This window comes from Coccidioides posadasii, chromosome 2 (genome assembly GCF_018416015.2).
Source record: "Coccidioides posadasii str. Silveira chromosome 2, complete sequence".
NCBI lineage: Eukaryota > Fungi > Ascomycota > Eurotiomycetes > Onygenales > Onygenaceae > Coccidioides > Coccidioides posadasii.
The window spans coordinates 4365879-4384167 of record NC_089408.1 but is presented as its reverse complement, the minus strand read 5'-3'; the positions used below and the strand labels follow the sequence as shown (position 1 = coordinate 4384167).

The following is an 18289-nucleotide window of genomic DNA, read 5'->3' as shown; positions in this document are numbered from 1 at the left end:
GAGTTCCTAGGCCAGGATGCTACCTCATTATTCTTTTTCTTTTTCTTTTTTTTTTCTTTTTTTTTTAACGATATTGTAGGTTATTTTAATATTTGCGTTGAGATAAGTTGGTGAGAAATTTTTCTTTCAATGTCAAGGAACCTTTTTATGATCGGCAGATGTATGATAGTTAATCAAGCTATTTTTTAACTGTATTCTCAATATCCTGATAATGTGATATTTTATAGATTGACTCCTTTAAACATAGAGTTAGAGTAGCTGTCGTGGAATGCTTGGCCCTTCGACCGTTGCGTCGTAGAATCTTTTTGGCGGATTGGCCGATAACGAGTTTGCACTGGGGTCGTCTCTTTGCGTTGAGCCAAGGACAACCCTGGCTCAGTTTAAAAAGCGCCATTGCCAAACTGCCCCTGAAAAAAGAAAATTCCTGCTCCTTCGGAATCAACGCATGGCACACAGCTGCTCGCAGCGTCCATGCGTGTATATCTATGTTACTCCGCCATGTGCTCCAGCGAGTTCTCGCCGTTCTGCTACCCTTATCAATAGCATCACTCGTCTACCTGTATTTGTATCCCGTATTCCACGGCTGCGCATTCCCCGTACCCAACATTAGTCTTGCCGACTCCGCTCCCGCGCCGACCGCATTTACGAATATTTTAAAAGAACATTTTGGCTACAGATATGACGACGGCGACAGTGGAAATGGTGGTAATAACTTTGTGAAGGGGGCGATTCCTCCAGCGCCGTTTCGGCTCCTGGTTCTAGCCGACCCGCAGATCGAAGGGGATAGCTCGCTCCCCGGGCCCAATGATGGGTTTACGAACCATCTTGAAAGACACTGGACGCGAGTTGTCTCTGCATCAACGTGGAGTGAGCGTGGAGCTACGCTCAGCAAGGCTGCGAAGGACATAGTGGTCGTGGATATCCCTCGTTCTCTAGACGCCGCGCGAAAACGACTAGATCTGTTTGGCAATGATTATTACCTTGCGCATATTTATCGAACGCTATCCTGGTGGACGAGGCCGACGCACGTTACGGTTTTGGGAGATCTGATTGGGAGCCAGTGGGTGTCTGATACAGAATTTGGTCTGCGGACGGGAAGGTATTGGAATCGGGTGTTTAAGGGGGGCGTGAGGGTTGATGATGAGATCACCATTACGGGGAGCGATGGGTACGGTGCAGGGGGTGAGAGGATAGAGAGACTTCCAGACCCCCGTTCCGGCAAAGAGACGAGTTGGTCAAGCCGCATTATCAGCATTGCTGGGAATCATGACGTTGGCTATGCGGGAGATATTTCGGAGAAACGCATTGAGCGTTTCGAGAGGGAGTTTGGAAGACATAATTGGGATATGCGATTTGAGTATCTTCTGCCTGCAATGAATGACTCTTCCGCCAAAAATGCACGACCTACGCCATCCTTGCACCTCATCGTTCTTGACAGCCTTCTTCTCGACACCCCGGCTCTCAGGCAATCACTACAAGACAAGACTTATACCTTTCTAAACGACGTGATCTCTTATCGCTCCCGTCCGGTGGAGGACCGAAGCACCTTCACTCTCCTTCTCACTCATCTACCCCTCCATAAAAAAGCAGGCGTCTGCACCGATGCTCCACATTTTGACTTTTTCGCCCAGGACGATGAGTGGCCAGTCGAAGGCGAGCTGCGGTTTAAAAAGGGAGGACTGCGGGAGCAGAACCATATCAGCGACAATCTGAGTCGCGTGGGAATTCTCCAAGGCATCTTCGGAATGAGCGGACATGCTCACGCTCCCGCTGGAGGCAGAGGGAGAAAAGGGCTGATCTTGACTGGCCATGACCATACTGGATGCGACATTGTCCACTTTGTCAATCACACATCTGGCGATACGGAGAATTCAAGCAGTGATGTTGAGGCGGGCTGGTCATGGGATGCGCAACGGTATACACCGGAACTCATTAGTGATCACCTTTCACCATCTACGCCCTCGGTTAGGGAAGTCACCCTTCGCTCTATGATGGGCGAGTTTGGCGGTAACGCAGGCCTTCTATCCCTCTGGTTTGACGCCGATCCTTCGGTCATGGAATGGAAATACGACATCATTACTTGCCAGTTGGGGGTACAGCATATCTGGTGGATAGTGCACATTGCTGCCGTGATAACGTTGGGCGCGTTAATGGCTTGGCTGATCTTGTGTTTGGCAGATGGAGCCAGCACTCCGTCTGGAGAGAGCGATTCTCCCCCAAAGGCATCTCGAGCCCCGGGTTCAGTGACCAGACCAATGCTAAAGCAGAATGGGATGGATGTCAATACTGAGAAGGGAACGGCGACTGGAGCAAACGTTGGGTAGTAATTGGATATAGATATATATATATAATGACTTGGATACATACGATACTTGACATATGTCACGTAATTACAGCTCTTTGGCCGAGAAATTTAATGGTCAATTCTAAAAGCGCTTTTTGTGTTTTGAAGCCCTTGTGAAGCATGGCATGACGAGGCTCGGATGAGTGCCTAAAGAGTCTCTATTGCGGAGGTGTATTGAGATACGATTAAAAAACAAATCAGTATAAACATCCTGGCATTCGAGAGCATTGGCAGAGCAAGAATCGTTGGAGCGCATCTGTAACCATCGGCAACGTTCACGTATGGCACCGCCTATAATGAATGTAGGACGTCGACTCGACTTACTCGATGGCGTTGTCCCTTACTCTCCTTTTGTCGGGCGCGAACGGTATAGCGAGTGATTTGAGCACAGGCAAAAGGAGGCCGTAGGAGCATGTAGATGGAATAAACACACGGTAAGATCCTGGAAATTTGAGAATTGGAATATTGAATTTGCGTATCACATCAAACGCCTAGAATTTGTATTCATGATTTTATTTTGAGAATCCCAATTTACATCACAACGCCGGAGTTACTAGCAATACGCTATTAGGGAGGTTAGCCGGATACTGTATTTCAAAACAACGGCATAGAAAATGTCGTGGAGCTTCAACTTACAGGCCACATTTCGGCAGCTTCTTTTCCAACAGGACCTGTGATAGCCGAACCCTTCATTTCACCCTTTGCGTTGACGATCTGCATTGCAACAAAGAGGTATAGTTAGTAAACCCTGCGCGATTCGTGTAATAGCAACGCAGGAGCGATCGAATATCACCACTCCAGGAAGCACTCACCACACCAGCGTTATCCTCGAAGTACAAGTAAATGCCGTCGGGACGTCTCCATGGCTTGCTCTGTCTGACAACAACAGCGGGCATGACCTTCTTTCTCAACTCGGGCTTTCCCTTCTTCACGGTCGCCATAACCATGTCACCGACACCAGCAGCGGGAAGACGGTTGAGGCGAGCACCCCAGGCCTTCACGGAGATGATGTAAAGGTTTCGAGCGCCGGAGTTATCGCAGCAGTTCATCACGGCGCCACTGTTCGTAGAGAATCAGTCTTCTGTCCCATCACACTTCACTGTTCGCGGGGATCCCCCGTTGTATCGTTCAAAACGCGCCATGCGATTCAAACCCCCCCCTTTTTCTTCGCAAATTTCGCACGCCTGAATATCTTCGGAGGACCAATACATCTGGGAATTCGCAAAAAGAGAGGGAACATACACTGGCAGACCGAGAGTCATCTTGAGTTTGTTGCCTTGGGCACCGCCACGACTAAGTAAACCCCCAAATGTTAGCATTTTCTCGTTCTCATATTTAAATCCAGCTGGTAAAAACTGGATAAAGTTCCCATTTCCATCATCAATCGGCCTCGTGTCGGTTTTTTCTCTTTCATAACGGATTGTAACCTCCTCTTTCACCTAACCCATCCAGTAAAAAAGAACAAGTGGGACCATCAATTCTCACCCTCTCTTAGACATTTTGGCGAATTATTAACTGGACGACCCAACAGACAAGGGAAAATATACGGTCGGCGGATACTCGAAGTCGGGGATTGGAGAGGTCGCGGTATCGAGGACGGGGTGTTGGCTTCGATTCCCTCGCTGGCGATATTCCAATTTCCTCAGCTTCGGTGCTCGCTTAGTGTGGGCTCCAAAAATCTTGGCGCGTGTTGCGGAGTCACGGGGCTCTGTCTTGAGCACGTGAGTAGCCCTAAACCCTAATCGCAAAGCTTATCGGGTGGCCGAGCGCTGGAAGAGCAGCGAATGGGCAGACACAACGCTGTACATTGCCGTAGAAACTAAAAATAACATAGACACTATAGATATATGACAAGAACATGAAGAGAAAACCCCATTGCCGAAGTAAAGTAGATTACCCACCACCCCAAGCCGCTTTTCCACGCCTTGCTAGAACTCTCATATGATGAAACCTCGCCTAGTATTCTCCTGGCGCCAGACCTTGAAAATCAAATGCCGCATGAGTACATGTCTTGGAGCTACATATTGTCGTAAAGTAGACGCATCCGTCACTCAGCATTCGCAGGACCCTCCTCAGGTTCTGCGGGGTGAGGAGATGTGGCTGATTGGGCCGAAGCTTCAGGTTGAGGTGATTTGGGGGGAGTAGCGACCAAAGGTTCGCTGGGGGCCGTTGGCGGCTCGGATGGCTCTGGCTCGACGATTGCGTCCTCCATATTGGTATCCTCGTCACCATTCGGTTGTGCCGACCCCTGTGGCGACACTGGAGGAGATGCTACCGGTATTTTGTCTTCATTTTCAGTCGTGGGGGCTGTTTGTTGCTCTGGAACGGAGGGCTCCTCCGTCTCTATCCTTGATTCAGGTCGAGTTGAAGGTTCCGCAGTGGGGGTAGGTGAGCGCTTATCCGGGATATCAATATCTCCAACATCGTCCATCTTCGTATCAGAAACCTCCTCATCAGCGACGGAAGACGCATCGCGAGGAGTGGCAATACCACTGTTCATTCCAGATTCAGGTTCTAAGTTTCGGTAATTGACTTGATTGCGCCGCTTTGTGCCATTGGGTTGGCGGCGGACACCATTCTCAGCTGCCATCTCCTCATCTTCACTCTCGCTTAGTTCACCTTCTTTTTCAATATATTGATCGAATCGTCTCTTTGTGAATCGCGTATCCTTGTTTTCGTCCTCATCCAGATCGTCAAGGATAGCGTCGGCCTCGTCATCCATGCCATCGACCAAAGCGTCACGGGGAACATCCGTCATCTGCACGGAAGGCGCGTGGGCGGAACGCTTCAGGTTCTCAATGACCTGCTTCCGGATTCTATCGATATATTCTCTAGAGTTATTATTATCCATATTGGATGGCCGAACATCCAGTTCGTAATCGGGCGAAAAATACTTTTCAACAACACGTTAGCAAAGCGTGGTTATTAAAGGATGTGGGGAGCTTACTTCATAGTAATCATTGTAGGGCAATTCGGTGGGCAGCTGCTCCCCGACAAGCAGACCCGTTTCAAATGCCCACGTACGGGCAACGTTTCTCATGGTGTACCCGCCGCCACCCAAGATCATGGTCGGGAGTCCAAAGCTCTTGACGTATTTCACGCAGTTGGCATGGCCTCTCATACTGAGGTTAAAGCAACCAAGACGGTCACCCGATAAACTATCACCGCCACACTGGAGGACGACGGCCTCAGGTCGATACCACTCCATTACGTTCTTGATCACGGGTTCGAAAATTCCTTTGTATGAGATGTCGTTTATACCATCGCGCAGCGGAACGTTCACTGCATAATACCTCCCGGCACCGACACCAATATCGCGGAGTTCGCCCGTGCCGGGGAAGTACTCACCGTACTTGTGAAATGAGACGGTCATAACGCGATCGGTCGTGTAGAAGGCCTCTTCGACACCGTCACCGTGGTGTACATCAATATCGACATAGAGAACGCGCTGTTTGAAACGAAGCAGCTCGAGGATTCCGAGAACGATGTCTTTTGAGCACGTCAACAAGGAAATTAGGGATACAAACCAAGGAAACAACTTACCGTTAACGTAGCAAAAGCCACTGGCTTCGCTCTTCTTTGCGTGGTGAAGACCACCGGCCCAGTTCACGGCGATGTCGCATTTGCCCCGGTTAAGGCGCGCCGCGCCCTCCATGGAGCCGCCGGCGCTGATGCCGCAAAATTCGAAGAGTCCGTCGAATACGGGGCAATCATCACCCACGTTGTATCGCTGCTGCTCTTTCTGAAAGCTTTCCATGTTGTCGGGGGTTACTTTGGACAAAAAATCAATATATTCATCAGTGTGAAACTGTGTCATTTCTAGCCTGGTGGCCGGTTTGGCGCGCTGAAGGGGTAGCCTTGTCAGTAAAATTTACCCAAAACCGGGCCAGCAGCACGTACGCAAAGGACCCCAAAGAGGCAACCAAAAAAACAAAACAAAAAAAAAAAAAAAAAAAAAAAAAAAGAGGAGGAAAAATTAAAGGGATGTGTACAGAAGCAACTTACGTAGATTTCCATCTTCTTGTACAAGCTATAATTCATGACCAAGCTATGGGTCATTCGAATCCGATGAGGCTTCATCGGATGCCCAGCAACGTAAGCATAGTTGCCCACGTCGGAATCGTAGAAATAAGCAACTCGTTTCTTCTCAGCAGCTCCATTCGTCATAGAAAGATCAATGGGACCGAGACCAGCCATGGCTGCAATCGGCCAAATCGGGAGCGCTTAGTTGCTATCAAACGTGCGTGCGACGAGGACAACGGGGGGTGGAGTGAAATTTGAACAAAGTGGAAGCAAGCAGTGAAGTGCCAGAGTCTAGGATTGACTGACTGGAACAGAGCGCTGAACAGAAGAGAATGGCACAGGCACATTAGCCAGCAGTGAATGCGAGAAGAACGGAGTGAGAAAGGCAGAGAATTACTACGGAGGGCCGAGAGAGAGGAAGACCTGCTGCGCGGATGATTTCATGGGGGGAACAAGCACAAAGTACGGCACCGCCTGCTGATTGGCCGCCGGGCACCTGACTGACGGAGCCACAAGCTTAAGGTTTGGCCTCTGCTGACTAATGGGTATCCTCGTGCTGATTGGCCCGTCGACAGCTCTCGCGCCTCGCCTGCTGTGGCTTGCGATCCAGACAGGCAACCTGGACAGCGCAGCGGACGGAGAGAACGGACTCACTCGCGCTGCTCCATCTGCTCAGTCAGAAACCACACCCGCACAACCACATCCAAAACCTCCATCTTAAATCCGTCTAGGGCAACAGGCTGTTCTGAGTTCCCTATCCATTTTATCTCGCCGCCTCTCTTTCTCCAGCACCCGCGCCACTCCGCTCTTTTGTTTCAACAGCTTGCCCTTTAGCTTACCCTTTGGGCGTGGATATTACATCCCGTCCCGTTTTCCTATCTCCTTACTGCTCGCAAGGCTAGACAGGTCTCATATTCAAAATGGAGCGCCTGAGTCGAATGCTCCAAGCTGCCCAGGGGATGGGTATGAATGCTGCTCCCAGTGGGGTACGTATGCCTGCTCTTCAGCTGTGGCAGCTGGTCGAAAGTTGTCTTTTAAGCCTCGACCCTGGGGCATGACTTTTACTCCATGTCGGAACTGACAAATTGCCCGTTCCAGGATACCCCGAACCTCATAGACAATTCAGAGACTGTCCACATTTCTTCGCTCGCCCTCTTAAAGATGCTGCGGCATGGTCGTGCCGGTGTGCCAATGGAGGTCATGGGCTTGATGCTCGGAGACTTCGTGGACGAATATACTGTTAGAGTCGTCGATGTATTTGCTATGCCGCAGAGTGGTACCGGTGTCAGCGTTGAGGCAGTCGACCCCGTATTTCAGACAAACATGATGGACATGCTCCGACAAACAGGAAGGTTCGTTGACGGCCGGATATATCTAGTTTCTTCCCCCTCCCAAGCGTGACAGAACGTATTAACCTACGTGTAGACCAGAGACAGTGGTTGGATGGTATCACTCCCATCCTGGTTTTGGATGCTGGCTCTCCTCGGTCGATATCAACACGCAACAGTCCTTCGAACAACTTACTCCGCGTGCCGTCGCTGTCGTCATTGACCCGATTCAGTCTGTTAAAGGAAAAGTTGTCATCGATGCATTCCGGTTGATCGCGCCACAAACTCTTGTAATGGGCCAAGAGCCTCGTCAAACCACTTCCAATTTGGGCCACCTCAACAAGCCGTCGATCCAAGCTCTCATCCACGGTCTGAACCGACATTACTATAGCATCGCTATCAATTATCGAAAGACTGGGTTAGAGGAAAATATGTTGATGAATCTACACAAGCATGTTTGGACGGACGCCCTGCAGATGAAGAATTTCCGTGAAGATGGAGTGCAGAATGTCGAGAGACTACAGAAACTTGTTGGCCTTGCAGAAGGATACGAGAAGCGAGTGAAAGAGGAGACCGAGCTCACAAAGGATCAGCTTAAGACGAGATATGTCGGAAAAGTGGACCCGAAGAAGCGTAAGTAATTCTTTAATCCTTGTTGAGTCCGGACCCTGTTTCTCAATTTATATACACACAGACATTCAAGACGTCGGTCAACAGCTCATCGAAGACAACATTGTGGCTATATCGCGGCAAATGATTGATAAAGAAGCCTCTCTAGCTCGGGAAGCAAATAAGGCAGAGCAGCAGGTTGACAAGATGGAAACTGATGAAGAGCTATGATATAGGTCAAGGTGGTGAATTTTTTTTTTTTTTGGCATTGGTTTTCTTTTCCATTTAATAGAAGCGCTGTGAGTGTACAACCAGTGAGCTGGGATAACAAGGTGATTCATCTACAATGGTATGATAACAATCTCCGCCTAAAACTGAGATGCATCATGATCCACGGGATTCTTCCATCAGGGTTCAGCCACAGAACAACTAGTCAGCCTGTTATTCTGGTCCGGTCAGGGTACAAATCAAAATTGTGACTACAAGTATGAAAAGCAATGAAAGAAAAGCACCTGCTGTGAGGTGCTACCACTGACGGAATCTTAGAGAATCATGTGGTCGATTGCCGGGCGGTCCTTAAACCGTAGCCACGAGCCATGTCTCGGCTGCATAGAGCTAAAGTTTGTGACAGGAGTGTACGGAGTAGTGGAATTCCGAATAGCCATCAGATTCCGAGAGACTCAAGAGACACATCATTATCATTATTGTTAAAGTGCATGTATCGAAACCAACGGGACGACATGGTCATTGGAATCTCACTTGTCGTTCTTGGGGGTAAGACGGCCAGTAAACTAGACCTCGGTCTCCCCAGCTAATACAACACAATGCATACCAATTGAGAAACTAACTTTTCTCATGCAAGGTGTCAAATTTCAATTGTCTGGGTTGTTCAACTTTCATTTTGGTTAAGAAGAAAAAAAAAAAAAAAAGGAAAAAGAAAAAAGAAAAAGACTGAAAGTTTTTGTGATATGCCTTTTTGTAGTTCGACTCCACTAAAGTTAACTAAACCAAAAACAGAGCATCACGGGATTGCACGCTTGGCCGCTGGAGAGAGCCGTAGCCAGCCAGGTTGGAGCTCAAAGATCATTTCCAAATTTTTGACCGCGGAGAGGCAGCCCTCAGCCATCCAGCCCCAGTCCTCCCACCGTTTCTCAATCAATGCTCTGTGGTTCCAGAACATGAGCACAGAGCTTGTTTCTACTTTTTAATTGATGTGAATAGCACCCCGCCGAGATGCTCAGCCGTGCTGCTCTGCCTCTGATGAGGCACAGAGCGATTCCCACCACTATCAGATTATCCTACACAACGCTCCAGTCAAGGTATTATGCCAAAAACCACAAACCCCATGGCTACGATATCCCTTCGTCTGCCCCTTCATCTAGCTCTCATGTCAATCCCTCTCAAAAACCACGAGTCGTCTCCCAACCACCAAATCCCTCGAAACCAAAGGACTTCTCCGAAGAACAGACGGAATTTGAATCAAACCCCGAATCGCAACAGAATGAAGCTCCACAGTCTACCGGTGCTGGCGCTGGTGTGAGCCACGCCCAAACGGGGCCATCCGGTGCCGGTGCAAAATCCCCGGAGTTTTCAAATAACCAGACCGAATTCGAGACAGAGAGCCGTCCCACGGAAGATGCCTCGGAGTCGCAGTCTGTGCAGCAACCGCAGCAGCCTCTTCCCGATCTTACACAAGGTATCCCGTCTACGATAGCCGAAGAGTTGGCTGCCAAATCGAGACGCCGTGGTCCCACCGGCTTGAACCTCACAGAAGATCCCGAAAAGGGTGGTGCTGGAGATGAGAGCGGCGGCGGTGGTGATATTCCAAAGAATGCCTATGTATCTTCTCTTGATCGCCGTCGCACCCGACTTGCAAACCTGACGTATGCCATTATGCTCAGCGTTGGCCTCGCTGGGACGATATATCTTGGTCGAGACTGGGCTACAGAGGAAGAGGAGAAAGCCCATCCAGATGCCCCTTCGGGCTGGGGATTCGGCCTGTTCTTTAACCGTATCAAGGCACGTTTCGATGATTTGACAAGCTACTACAAAGACCCAGCTTTTGAGAAGCTTTTGCCCGAAGAGGATCCCGCGCTGAGGCAGCCATACACACTGGTGCTCAGTTTGGAAGATCTTCTTGTTCACAGCGAATGGACTCGGGAACACGGATGGCGAGTTGCTAAACGCCCAGGAGTTGACTACTTCCTCCGGTATCTTAATCAGTACTACGAGCTCGTCCTCTTCACCACCGTTCCTAGCATGATGGCCGACCAAGTGCTTCGCAAGCTGGATCCCTATCGAATCATCCGCTGGCCGCTATTCAGAGAAGCCACGAAATACGAGGATGGTGAATATGTTAAGGTATCTTTTTATCATTTTTATTCCTGCGCACTCGACCGTTTTCTCTAACCTTGGATAGGATCTCTCTTACCTCAACCGTGACCTCTCCAAGGTCATTTTGATCGACACCCATGAGCCCCACGCTAAACGCCAACCCGAGAATGCCATCATCCTTCCTAAATGGAACGGTGATCCGAAAGATAGATCCCTTGTTGCTCTGATTCCTTTCCTTGAATACGTCGCGGGAATGGGTATGGATGACGTCAGAACTGTCTTGAAATCCTTCGAGGGCACGTACATCCCCGCCGAATTCGCTCGACGGGAAAAGATCATGCGTGAGAAGTTCGAACAACAATTAGCCGAAGAACGCGCCAAGAGACCAAAGCACAGCATCGGCAGCATCGCGTCACTCTTCGGTATCAAGCCAATGGGAACGGCTATCGATGGGTTGGATCATAGTACCACTGAGGGCTTGGAGCAGGGCAAGATGCTCTGGGACCAGATCCGAGAACGCGGCCAAAAGCAATACCAGTTGATTGAGAAGGAGATCCAAGAAAATGGAGAGAAATGGCTTGCCGAGATGGCTGCAGAGGAAGAGAAGATGAGAGATGAGCAGATGAAAGGGATGAAAAATAGCTTCACAAGTTTCTTTGGAGGTGGCGGCCAGGAGAAGAAATGAACTCTTGAAGTGCCTCCCCGGTGATCATGAGAGGGGACAAATGATGATGTGAAGACTAATGTTCCTACATGCTGCCATTTGTATAAAAGGAAGTTCTTTTTTGGGGGGTTCACATACACCCTGTTTATCTTGTCTTGGGGTCTCGCGTGCATGTTGGCGGTTAGGTTACTCCGTCTTTTGGGGGTTTGTCCTATTCTCCTCTCTAAGCCTTAATGGGTTTGGACCTGGAGTCATCATCGTTGTTTTTTCAGTTTCCCACCGTCCATTTTTACTAGCCCTTTGCTCATTAGAGTTCATATTGACACATTTTCCCTTCATGTTCTCTTAGCAAGACACCTGGTCTAGCCCATACAACTGGAAATTCTATGTACCATATTTTGAAATGAAAACACACTTTATAATATCCACCATTCTTCAAATTCATATCTGCCTATTTGAATTGCCTGCCAAAGATAAACAGATGGGCCTCATTCTATGTTTAGTCTAGCAGCTATCCCAATATCATCAACCCAACTCTGCTGTACTGTCTGAACAACAAAAGTTGTACGACTAAAAAGACAATTCATACTCATTCACCATGCATGTTCATTAAGTTAAAGCCCTCTGCTGGAGTTTCACAGAGAATACACGCCCCAGGTTCCCCTACTCTGAACCACCCTTGGCATAGCCACCCGTCATCTTCCTCGCAACCAGGTCCTTCCCAGCTTTCTTATCCTGTATCAACCGCCCCAGCCCATCGACAAGTTTGTCCGCCGCTTCTTGGGCTGTCTGATAGTGAAACACCAATCTTGGTGTGGGGAACACCTGCACACCAGCCTCGGTCAAGTAGTCCACGAACGCCGCGACGGGGATTCCCGCGGCTTCAAGGTCAAGAAGGATCATGTTTGTTTGCACCGGGGACGAGAATGTGTAGCCCAGCGCGGAGAGGCGGGCGGCGGTGGATTTGGTGAGTGAATGGACGCGGGGCAGTTGAGGAATGGAATTTGTCAGCGCCGCGTGAGCAGCCGCGGCCATCATTCCAGGCTGTTAAATTTGTTTTATTCAGCCTGGTTCTCTCTTTTTTCATTTTTCGTATTGTTTTCATATTTTTCCATTCATTCTCTTGTTTCCCCCCTTTTATCGATTTGGTTGAAAGTTTGGGGAAATGGGGAAAATGGAGAGCTCATACCTGTCTTGTTCCACCACCAAACATCTTTTTGAACCATTTTGCTCGCGCAATAAATGGTTTGGAGCCAAGGATTACACTACCGATTGGCGCACCGACACCCTTTGCAAGACATACGCTAATGCTGTCAAAGCAGGCGCAGTAATCTTTTATATCGATTCCTTCTCCGGCCGCAGCGTCGAAAACCCGTGCTCCATCGAGATGCATGGCGACGGGCTTCTGGCCCGGAGGGACAGGATAGCTGCGGACGTAGTCGGAGATTTCCTTTGCATGTTTCAGAGGCAACACGGTTCCATTGAGGGTGTTCTCTAAAGCCACGACCCGGGTGGGTGGGAAATGGACTGGAAATCTGAATCAGACAAGTTTCACGAGCCAGGGGCACTGGGAGTGGATCACATACAGTTCTCCTCGGGAATCATATTCTTCTTCACATCCTCCAACGTCAAATGGATTCCGTTTGCCGGGTGAACTGGAGTCACGCTCGCCTGTGACATCACCGGCAGCGCGCCGCTCTCCCAGGTATAAATGTGTGCTCGATGGTCCAGCAGAACCGAATGTGGAGGTTGTGTCAGGTGTGTACGTAGACAGATCTGATTGCCCATGGTCCCAGAGAGCACCCAGAGGGCGGCTTCCATGCCCGTGAGCTCCACGAGCTTCTGCTCAAGGGCCGTGACGGAGGGATCACCGCCTTCGTCGAACACATCGTCTGCGAATGTTGCATCGATGATGGCCTGGGAATTATCGGTGAGCCGAGAAATAAAAAATATATCAAAAGAGAGACGAATTTGCACTATTTAACCGCACAGGGACGTAAGCAAAAAAAAGCAAATAGCCAGCTGCAGAAGCAAACTCCCAATATTGACAATACATGCAATGCAGAATCAAAAGTGACTCGCAAAAGAGCTCCCGCAGGATGTAATTGGCCACGAGCAAGGTACGTACTCCGGGGCTTTCACTTGCCCGGCTCTGTGTTTCCCAAGGAATTGATTTCTTTTCATAATTACCTGCATCATATTCTCCGTCGGTGTCGTGACGACATCCGAGCGGAAATCATGTGAAGCTTTTTTTTGCGCAGCGAGCAAGTTGGTCTGCGCGGAGTAGAGACGCTTCGAGCCAGAACCCCCGTCATTTTCCGCGCTATGTCCGTTTGACGCCACTTGGGCGACGGTGGGCGCCATGGTCGATACTGGGCGACTGCGTCCGGAGCAAAAGAGCTTATCGATATCTAAAGTATCTGGTATCGGGAAAATGTGAACCAAGGGTGAGGTCGTTGGTCAGACGTGTCAGAGTCAACAAGGATAATGGGGTCAAGAAAGATTGCGACAGGGATTGTGTGCAGTATGTGTTAAGTGCCCGTGGAAACCGTTCCAGGGGATGAATTGATATGCAACTCAGCGATTGGCCTTTCCCGCCGCTTCCTTTCCAAGGAGGGTTCTGGAGCCCGAGGAAAGGGGAATTGATTCTTTATATAGGCCTTGGTTTTCCCAATTGTCCAGAGCAACGGAGACTGCAAGACCCCGTCAAGCTTCCCCGTGGGGTTTGCGGTTTTAGTGTGGGGGAAAGCAGCAGAGAGAGTGCGGGATAGCCAGCTTGTTTTGGATGAGTGCGCGGGAATTTGGTCTGCTGGCTGCAAAACGGAAATCTGCACGCTTTCTGGGGGAAGATCCGAGTGAAGATACACTGCCCTGGGGTCAATCGTTCATCCCCGGCCGGTAGCAGGCTACGGTGCTAACCCTAATACAGCAAAAATATTGGATAAGCCGTTTATACGACCTTCGGCGTTGTCCAACCGCCGGCCAGCACCAGTACAGGTTCCCTATCCCCGAGTTATAGGCCTGTCACTATGGCTGACACAGAGCCAACTCCCACGGCCGCGATGCTCGTTGTGATTTTCCACGACCGGATGGGAATCGCCTGTCTACTATTCATACCGGGGTTGGTAACTACTACTCTTTGCATACAGCAGATAACTAGCACCCAATTCTTTAGATAAGTGTAGTTAAGGAATAAGTCATGAGCCAGGTCGATCAGCATTCATCTTTTGTCTCCTTCCAGAACTACGGAAAACAGAGGCGGAAAACTTGAGACACGGTATCGGGAAACTCTGCGATCACCGGAGACGCATAGCGGGGAGGCATTACGATCCTTTTCTTGCTTGCCGTGGAGGGTTAGTTGGAGCCATATGGTTGCTGCGTGTTCGGGGGACATTCGCCTGGCCAGCGCTCGCAGAAAGAAACCGAGTTAATCGCTGGTTATTGCCGAGAATGCGTGTCTGTGTTAACGCCGACCGGCGTTGAAGGACGCTGAATCGCCGGTTGGCCTGAGCTTTGATACGAGATTCGACCGGCATTAGTGCACTCTCGCACTGCTTTTGCCTGCGGCCCCGTGGGAAACTTTTCCACCTTTCCCTTCTTTTTTTCCTTTTTTTTTTCTTTTTCCCATCTAGAGACGGCGAGGAGAACTGAGTACGGGGTACGGAGTATGGTGTCTTGAATTATCACAAAGCTTGTCTGTATGTACACTCAAAAGGAGCAAAACAAGAAAAGACGCAGTGGACGCAAGAACGTCAGCTAAATACATGTACAGGGAAAGAGACAAAAAAAATAAACAGATCACTAAAGAAGTATCCCTATTTATCTATCACATTGTGCTTGGTATATTCATGAAGTGGCTCTCCTGGTCCTGAAGCCCGGGAACGTCCCAGATCCCGGTCATGTCAAACGGAAATCCGTCCATCGCGCCAAACGTCCCCGATATGGACATCATATCCCCAACAATGTCATTATGGCAAGGAGTCTCCGGCATCGGCATGGTCATCGAGACGGGCGTGTCAGTTACATCACAGGGAGGCGCGATCGAGGGTTGTGGATCGTCGTGGTTGATTCCCGGGTGCTTGCTCAAGATCCTCTCGCAGTGATCAAGGCACATATCTGCGACGTCCCACTCATGCTCTGCCCGAGCTCTCCGGAGGACGCTTAAGAATGTGTCGACGTTTGCTAGGCAAGATCTTGCGATATCAGGGTCAGAGGTCTCCAACGCGCAGCGGAAAAGAAACGTGGCCGTTGACGTAAGATGGTATGCACTGTCTACGGAGAGGCAGTTAGCATTGAGAACCGCGCGACGAACGGAGGACCGGGTGAGTAGACATACATGACATCCAAAACTCTTGGAAATGGGGTCTCTTGAGAGAAAGAAAGAACTGCACTATATCCTCAGCTGCTTTCCTACATTCTGTCTGGAAATAACGTCGAGCCTCAGGATTGGAGTTCTCCGAGTGGTTAATTTCCTTGCGAAGAAACAGATCAGCTTTGGCTTCAAGAGAAAATGGCCCCCCTGCCGGGGGGGGAGGGGGGGGGGGGGAGGGAAAAGAATTGAACCATACTTGGAGCTCTATTCGACAGACAAGCATTTTCACTGCCAAAAATGCCAACTGCAGGCTGCTCGAGCCGGATGTTGGAACGCCGTTTTCACTGTGAGGAGATCTCAGCCACTCGGGGAGTGAATCCTCCCACCTGTCCAGCTCTGTTCTCATCCGCCTTACAGTTTTCGATGTCTCCTTGGCGTTCTTCGGTTGAAGACCGTACACCAAGGGGAGTAGGTCACCGAGAATTTCGGTGAGACGACACAGGAAGATATATCCATGTGCCGCCCGGAACCTTTGTTGGCTGGCGCCAGTTTGTGGGACTAACATGTCTATCGTGGGGAGTGGGACATCGTACTGATTTCGGCAGATCTGCGGAGGCACTCCGTGCCCGTAACTCGCCCTGAAATCCTCCATGTCAGACAGGCGGTCTCCCATTTCTATGGATCGGGGCTGTTTTTCTACTTCTTTTTGGGGAGGGTGGAGACCACTCACCATCGATCGTGGATAACTACAGCCCACCATAGCCGGATGCGATTATTCTTCTCAGAGGGAGAGAGCTTCCAGCTGCTAGGGTCGCGATTCAGACCAAGGCAGTGAGAAAGCGCAACTGTACGTCCCGTATTGATGGCATTCCCGGTCATGGAGAAGATTGGTCGTCCAGTCAGATCAATCAATGCAGCACTCAATGTCGATAATCCAGGAGCCGAGAACTCTTCATGAAGAGCAGCAACGGCGAGATTCACCGCATATCTGATGTCGGGTTTGGGGTGTGGAGCCAGAACCGGCGACTGATTCCAGTAAATGAGAGACATGGCATATACCTGGCACATTAGAGGCGGCGGTAGACTTCCGTCCCCGGCCTTATAAGCTTCCATGAAAACATATTCATCGAAGAGCGGAAAGGAGGCATTAATCTTCTCCAAAAATCTGATCAAAGATACAAGGTTAGAAGGCGGGAGGTGGGAGGAGAGGGTACTCAGATTGGGATAGGGTTTGGTTAAAAAAAAAAAAAAGAAAAGGACGTACATTGTGACAAGGTCGTGCTTAAAGGGACCTAAGATTTGCTCAATGATATCTTTCTGGTTTTCTCCGGGAACGCCGCTGCAGCGGACCCCTTGTCTTTGCCTGGCGACAGTCGTGTAGAGGATGGGTTTTCGTGGGTCGTTAGAGTAAACATTATATGGGGTTTTATCGTCGGGGCTTTTCTTGGACCTTTCGGAAGGCATGTAGCGTTCTATGACCTGCGCGTCCTCGGCTGCAACCGGTCCAATGATGTGTACAGATTCATTCATGGATCCGCCCAGCCCGTTATGCTTGCGGTGCTCGGGATTCTGGTCGTGCCGATGGGTGACCGGAGGCTGTGAGGCGGTGGTCACAGAGGGAATCGACATGATGTCCCGCGCGGGCTGCTGATCCAAGGAAGAGTCTTCATATTTTCTCTTAATCTTTCGCTGGACAGGAGCAGTTGGCGCGGGAGACCACCGCTTCGTCTCGCCGTTGTTGTTTCCGTGCAGCGAAGATCCCGTTGTGGCCGGGTCCTCCTTGTAGTGACAATCGGCACCCTGAATCCGGCATAGAAGGCATGACTGGCCGGGCAGATCCACGGTGCACCGGGATTTTCTTTTCCGGCATAGATCGCAAGCTCTCACCTTGTGAGATCGGTACGGCCTGGAACCCGTACTGATTGTATATGCCGGCGCGCTTTTGGGCGCGGGCGCAGAAGTCGTCGTTGAAGATGACATAATTCTATATACAAAAGTAAAAAAGAAAAAAAAAAAAAAAAAAAAAAAAAAAAAAAAGAGAGAAAGAAAAGGAAAAAAAAAGAAAGGAAAAGGGTGCCGGTATATCAAACCGGGCCCATCAGCGGGTTCGGAGCGTCTATGCTTGGTGGAATTCGGCGGGATGGCGGACCAACGGTGCAGAGAATCATCAGTCGAGCGGGAGAAAAAGTCATGGGTTGCCAGGGGAGGGGATTGGATTGGGACGGGGACGCAGAGCAGCTATGATGGGAGGCAGCGCACACACATCCATTATGATGGGAGCCGGGCTGCCATGTCTGTCTGTCTGTCTGTCTGTCTGTCTGGCACAGCTTCCTTATGACGCGATGCCGCTCTGTCTCTCTCCCTCTCTCTCTCTCGCTCTCTCGCTCGTCTGACGATGTTACATCTTTGCCGCTGCGTCGCCTCCGATTGGCCAATTGCGCATGTCACGTGAGCCAACATGAGGTAATCACAAACCATGCCTGGTTGGGACTAGCGTCTATTACCCGCTGTTGGATGCGCGTTGTGATTGGTCCGACTAGCGGTGGCTGTTCAGTACGCTAAACCGCCTTTGGCTGCCAGTCTGCCGCGTTTTTTTAATCCTTGCGCCGAACGAGGGAACAGGCGGAGCGGCCGCTGTCCTCTTCTCTCTTTCCTTTCTCTTCTCCCCCTCTTTC

The 18289-nt window shown here is 50.0% G+C and overlaps 7 protein-coding genes across 8 annotated transcripts; 3 read left to right on the top strand and 4 right to left on the bottom strand.

Annotated features, from left to right (window-relative positions):
• Nucleotides 1-485: 485 nt before the first annotated feature.
• Nucleotides 486-2324, top strand: D8B26_003868 (uncharacterized protein; the record flags this gene model as incomplete). Its single annotated transcript, XM_003071668.1, has 1 exon — nucleotides 486-2324. The coding sequence occupies one exon, from the start codon at nucleotides 486-488 to the stop codon at nucleotides 2322-2324; it is 1839 nt and encodes a 612-aa protein (XP_003071714.1).
• A 181-nt stretch (nucleotides 2325-2505) lies between these two features.
• RPL23A (60S ribosomal protein uL14) lies at nucleotides 2506-4003 on the bottom strand. Its single transcript, XM_003071669.2, has 5 exons — nucleotides 3830-4003; nucleotides 3587-3637; nucleotides 3157-3403; nucleotides 2981-3058; nucleotides 2506-2908 (listed from the first exon to the last, which is right to left on the bottom strand). Exons 1-5 carry the CDS (start codon nucleotides 3841-3843, stop codon nucleotides 2876-2878), a joined length of 423 nt encoding a protein of 140 aa, XP_003071715.1. The 5' UTR covers nucleotides 3844-4003; the 3' UTR covers nucleotides 2506-2875.
• Nucleotides 4004-4129: 126 nt separating this feature from the next.
• On the bottom strand, nucleotides 4130-6775 carry RPD3 (histone deacetylase). Its single transcript, XM_003071670.2, has 4 exons — nucleotides 6350-6775; nucleotides 5888-6188; nucleotides 5292-5833; nucleotides 4130-5237 (listed from the first exon to the last, which is right to left on the bottom strand). The coding sequence occupies exons 1-4, from the start codon at nucleotides 6539-6541 to the stop codon at nucleotides 4392-4394; spliced, it is 1881 nt and encodes a 626-aa protein (XP_003071716.1). The 5' UTR covers nucleotides 6542-6775; the 3' UTR covers nucleotides 4130-4391.
• A 244-nt stretch (nucleotides 6776-7019) lies between these two features.
• RPN11 (multicatalytic endopeptidase) lies at nucleotides 7020-8791 on the top strand. Its single transcript, XM_003071671.2, has 4 exons — nucleotides 7020-7353; nucleotides 7466-7719; nucleotides 7793-8328; nucleotides 8390-8791. Exons 1-4 carry the CDS (start codon nucleotides 7288-7290, stop codon nucleotides 8533-8535), a joined length of 1002 nt encoding a protein of 333 aa, XP_003071717.2. The 5' UTR covers nucleotides 7020-7287; the 3' UTR covers nucleotides 8536-8791.
• Nucleotides 8792-9434: 643 nt separating this feature from the next.
• Nucleotides 9435-11673, top strand: TIM50 (mitochondrial inner membrane protein required for protein import). The gene is made up of 2 exons (XM_003071672.2): nucleotides 9435-10665; nucleotides 10724-11673. The coding sequence occupies exons 1-2, from the start codon at nucleotides 9538-9540 to the stop codon at nucleotides 11321-11323; spliced, it is 1728 nt and encodes a 575-aa protein (XP_003071718.1). The 5' UTR covers nucleotides 9435-9537; the 3' UTR covers nucleotides 11324-11673.
• A 54-nt stretch (nucleotides 11674-11727) lies between these two features.
• Nucleotides 11728-14196, bottom strand: D8B26_003863 (uncharacterized protein). Its single transcript, XM_003071673.2, has 4 exons — nucleotides 13493-14196; nucleotides 12889-13219; nucleotides 12492-12829; nucleotides 11728-12346 (listed from the first exon to the last, which is right to left on the bottom strand). The coding sequence occupies exons 1-4, from the start codon at nucleotides 13664-13666 to the stop codon at nucleotides 11966-11968; spliced, it is 1224 nt and encodes a 407-aa protein (XP_003071719.1). The 5' UTR covers nucleotides 13667-14196; the 3' UTR covers nucleotides 11728-11965.
• Nucleotides 14197-14560: 364 nt separating this feature from the next.
• On the bottom strand, nucleotides 14561-17594 carry D8B26_003862 (uncharacterized protein; the record flags this gene model as incomplete). 2 transcript variants are annotated; one of them, XM_066124292.1, is made up of 6 exons in its annotated part: nucleotides 14912-15574; nucleotides 15639-15774; nucleotides 15871-16252; nucleotides 16345-16779; nucleotides 16879-17414; nucleotides 17502-17594. In XM_066124292.1, 6 exons carry the CDS (start codon nucleotides 17592-17594, stop codon nucleotides 15129-15131), a joined length of 2028 nt encoding a protein of 675 aa, XP_065980372.1. In that variant the 3' UTR covers nucleotides 14912-15128. The 2 variants fall into 2 exon arrangements, with proteins under 2 accessions (XP_065980373.1, XP_065980372.1); XM_066124293.1 differs by having other exon boundaries at nucleotides 14561-15774.
• Nucleotides 17595-18289: the final 695 nt, after the last annotated feature.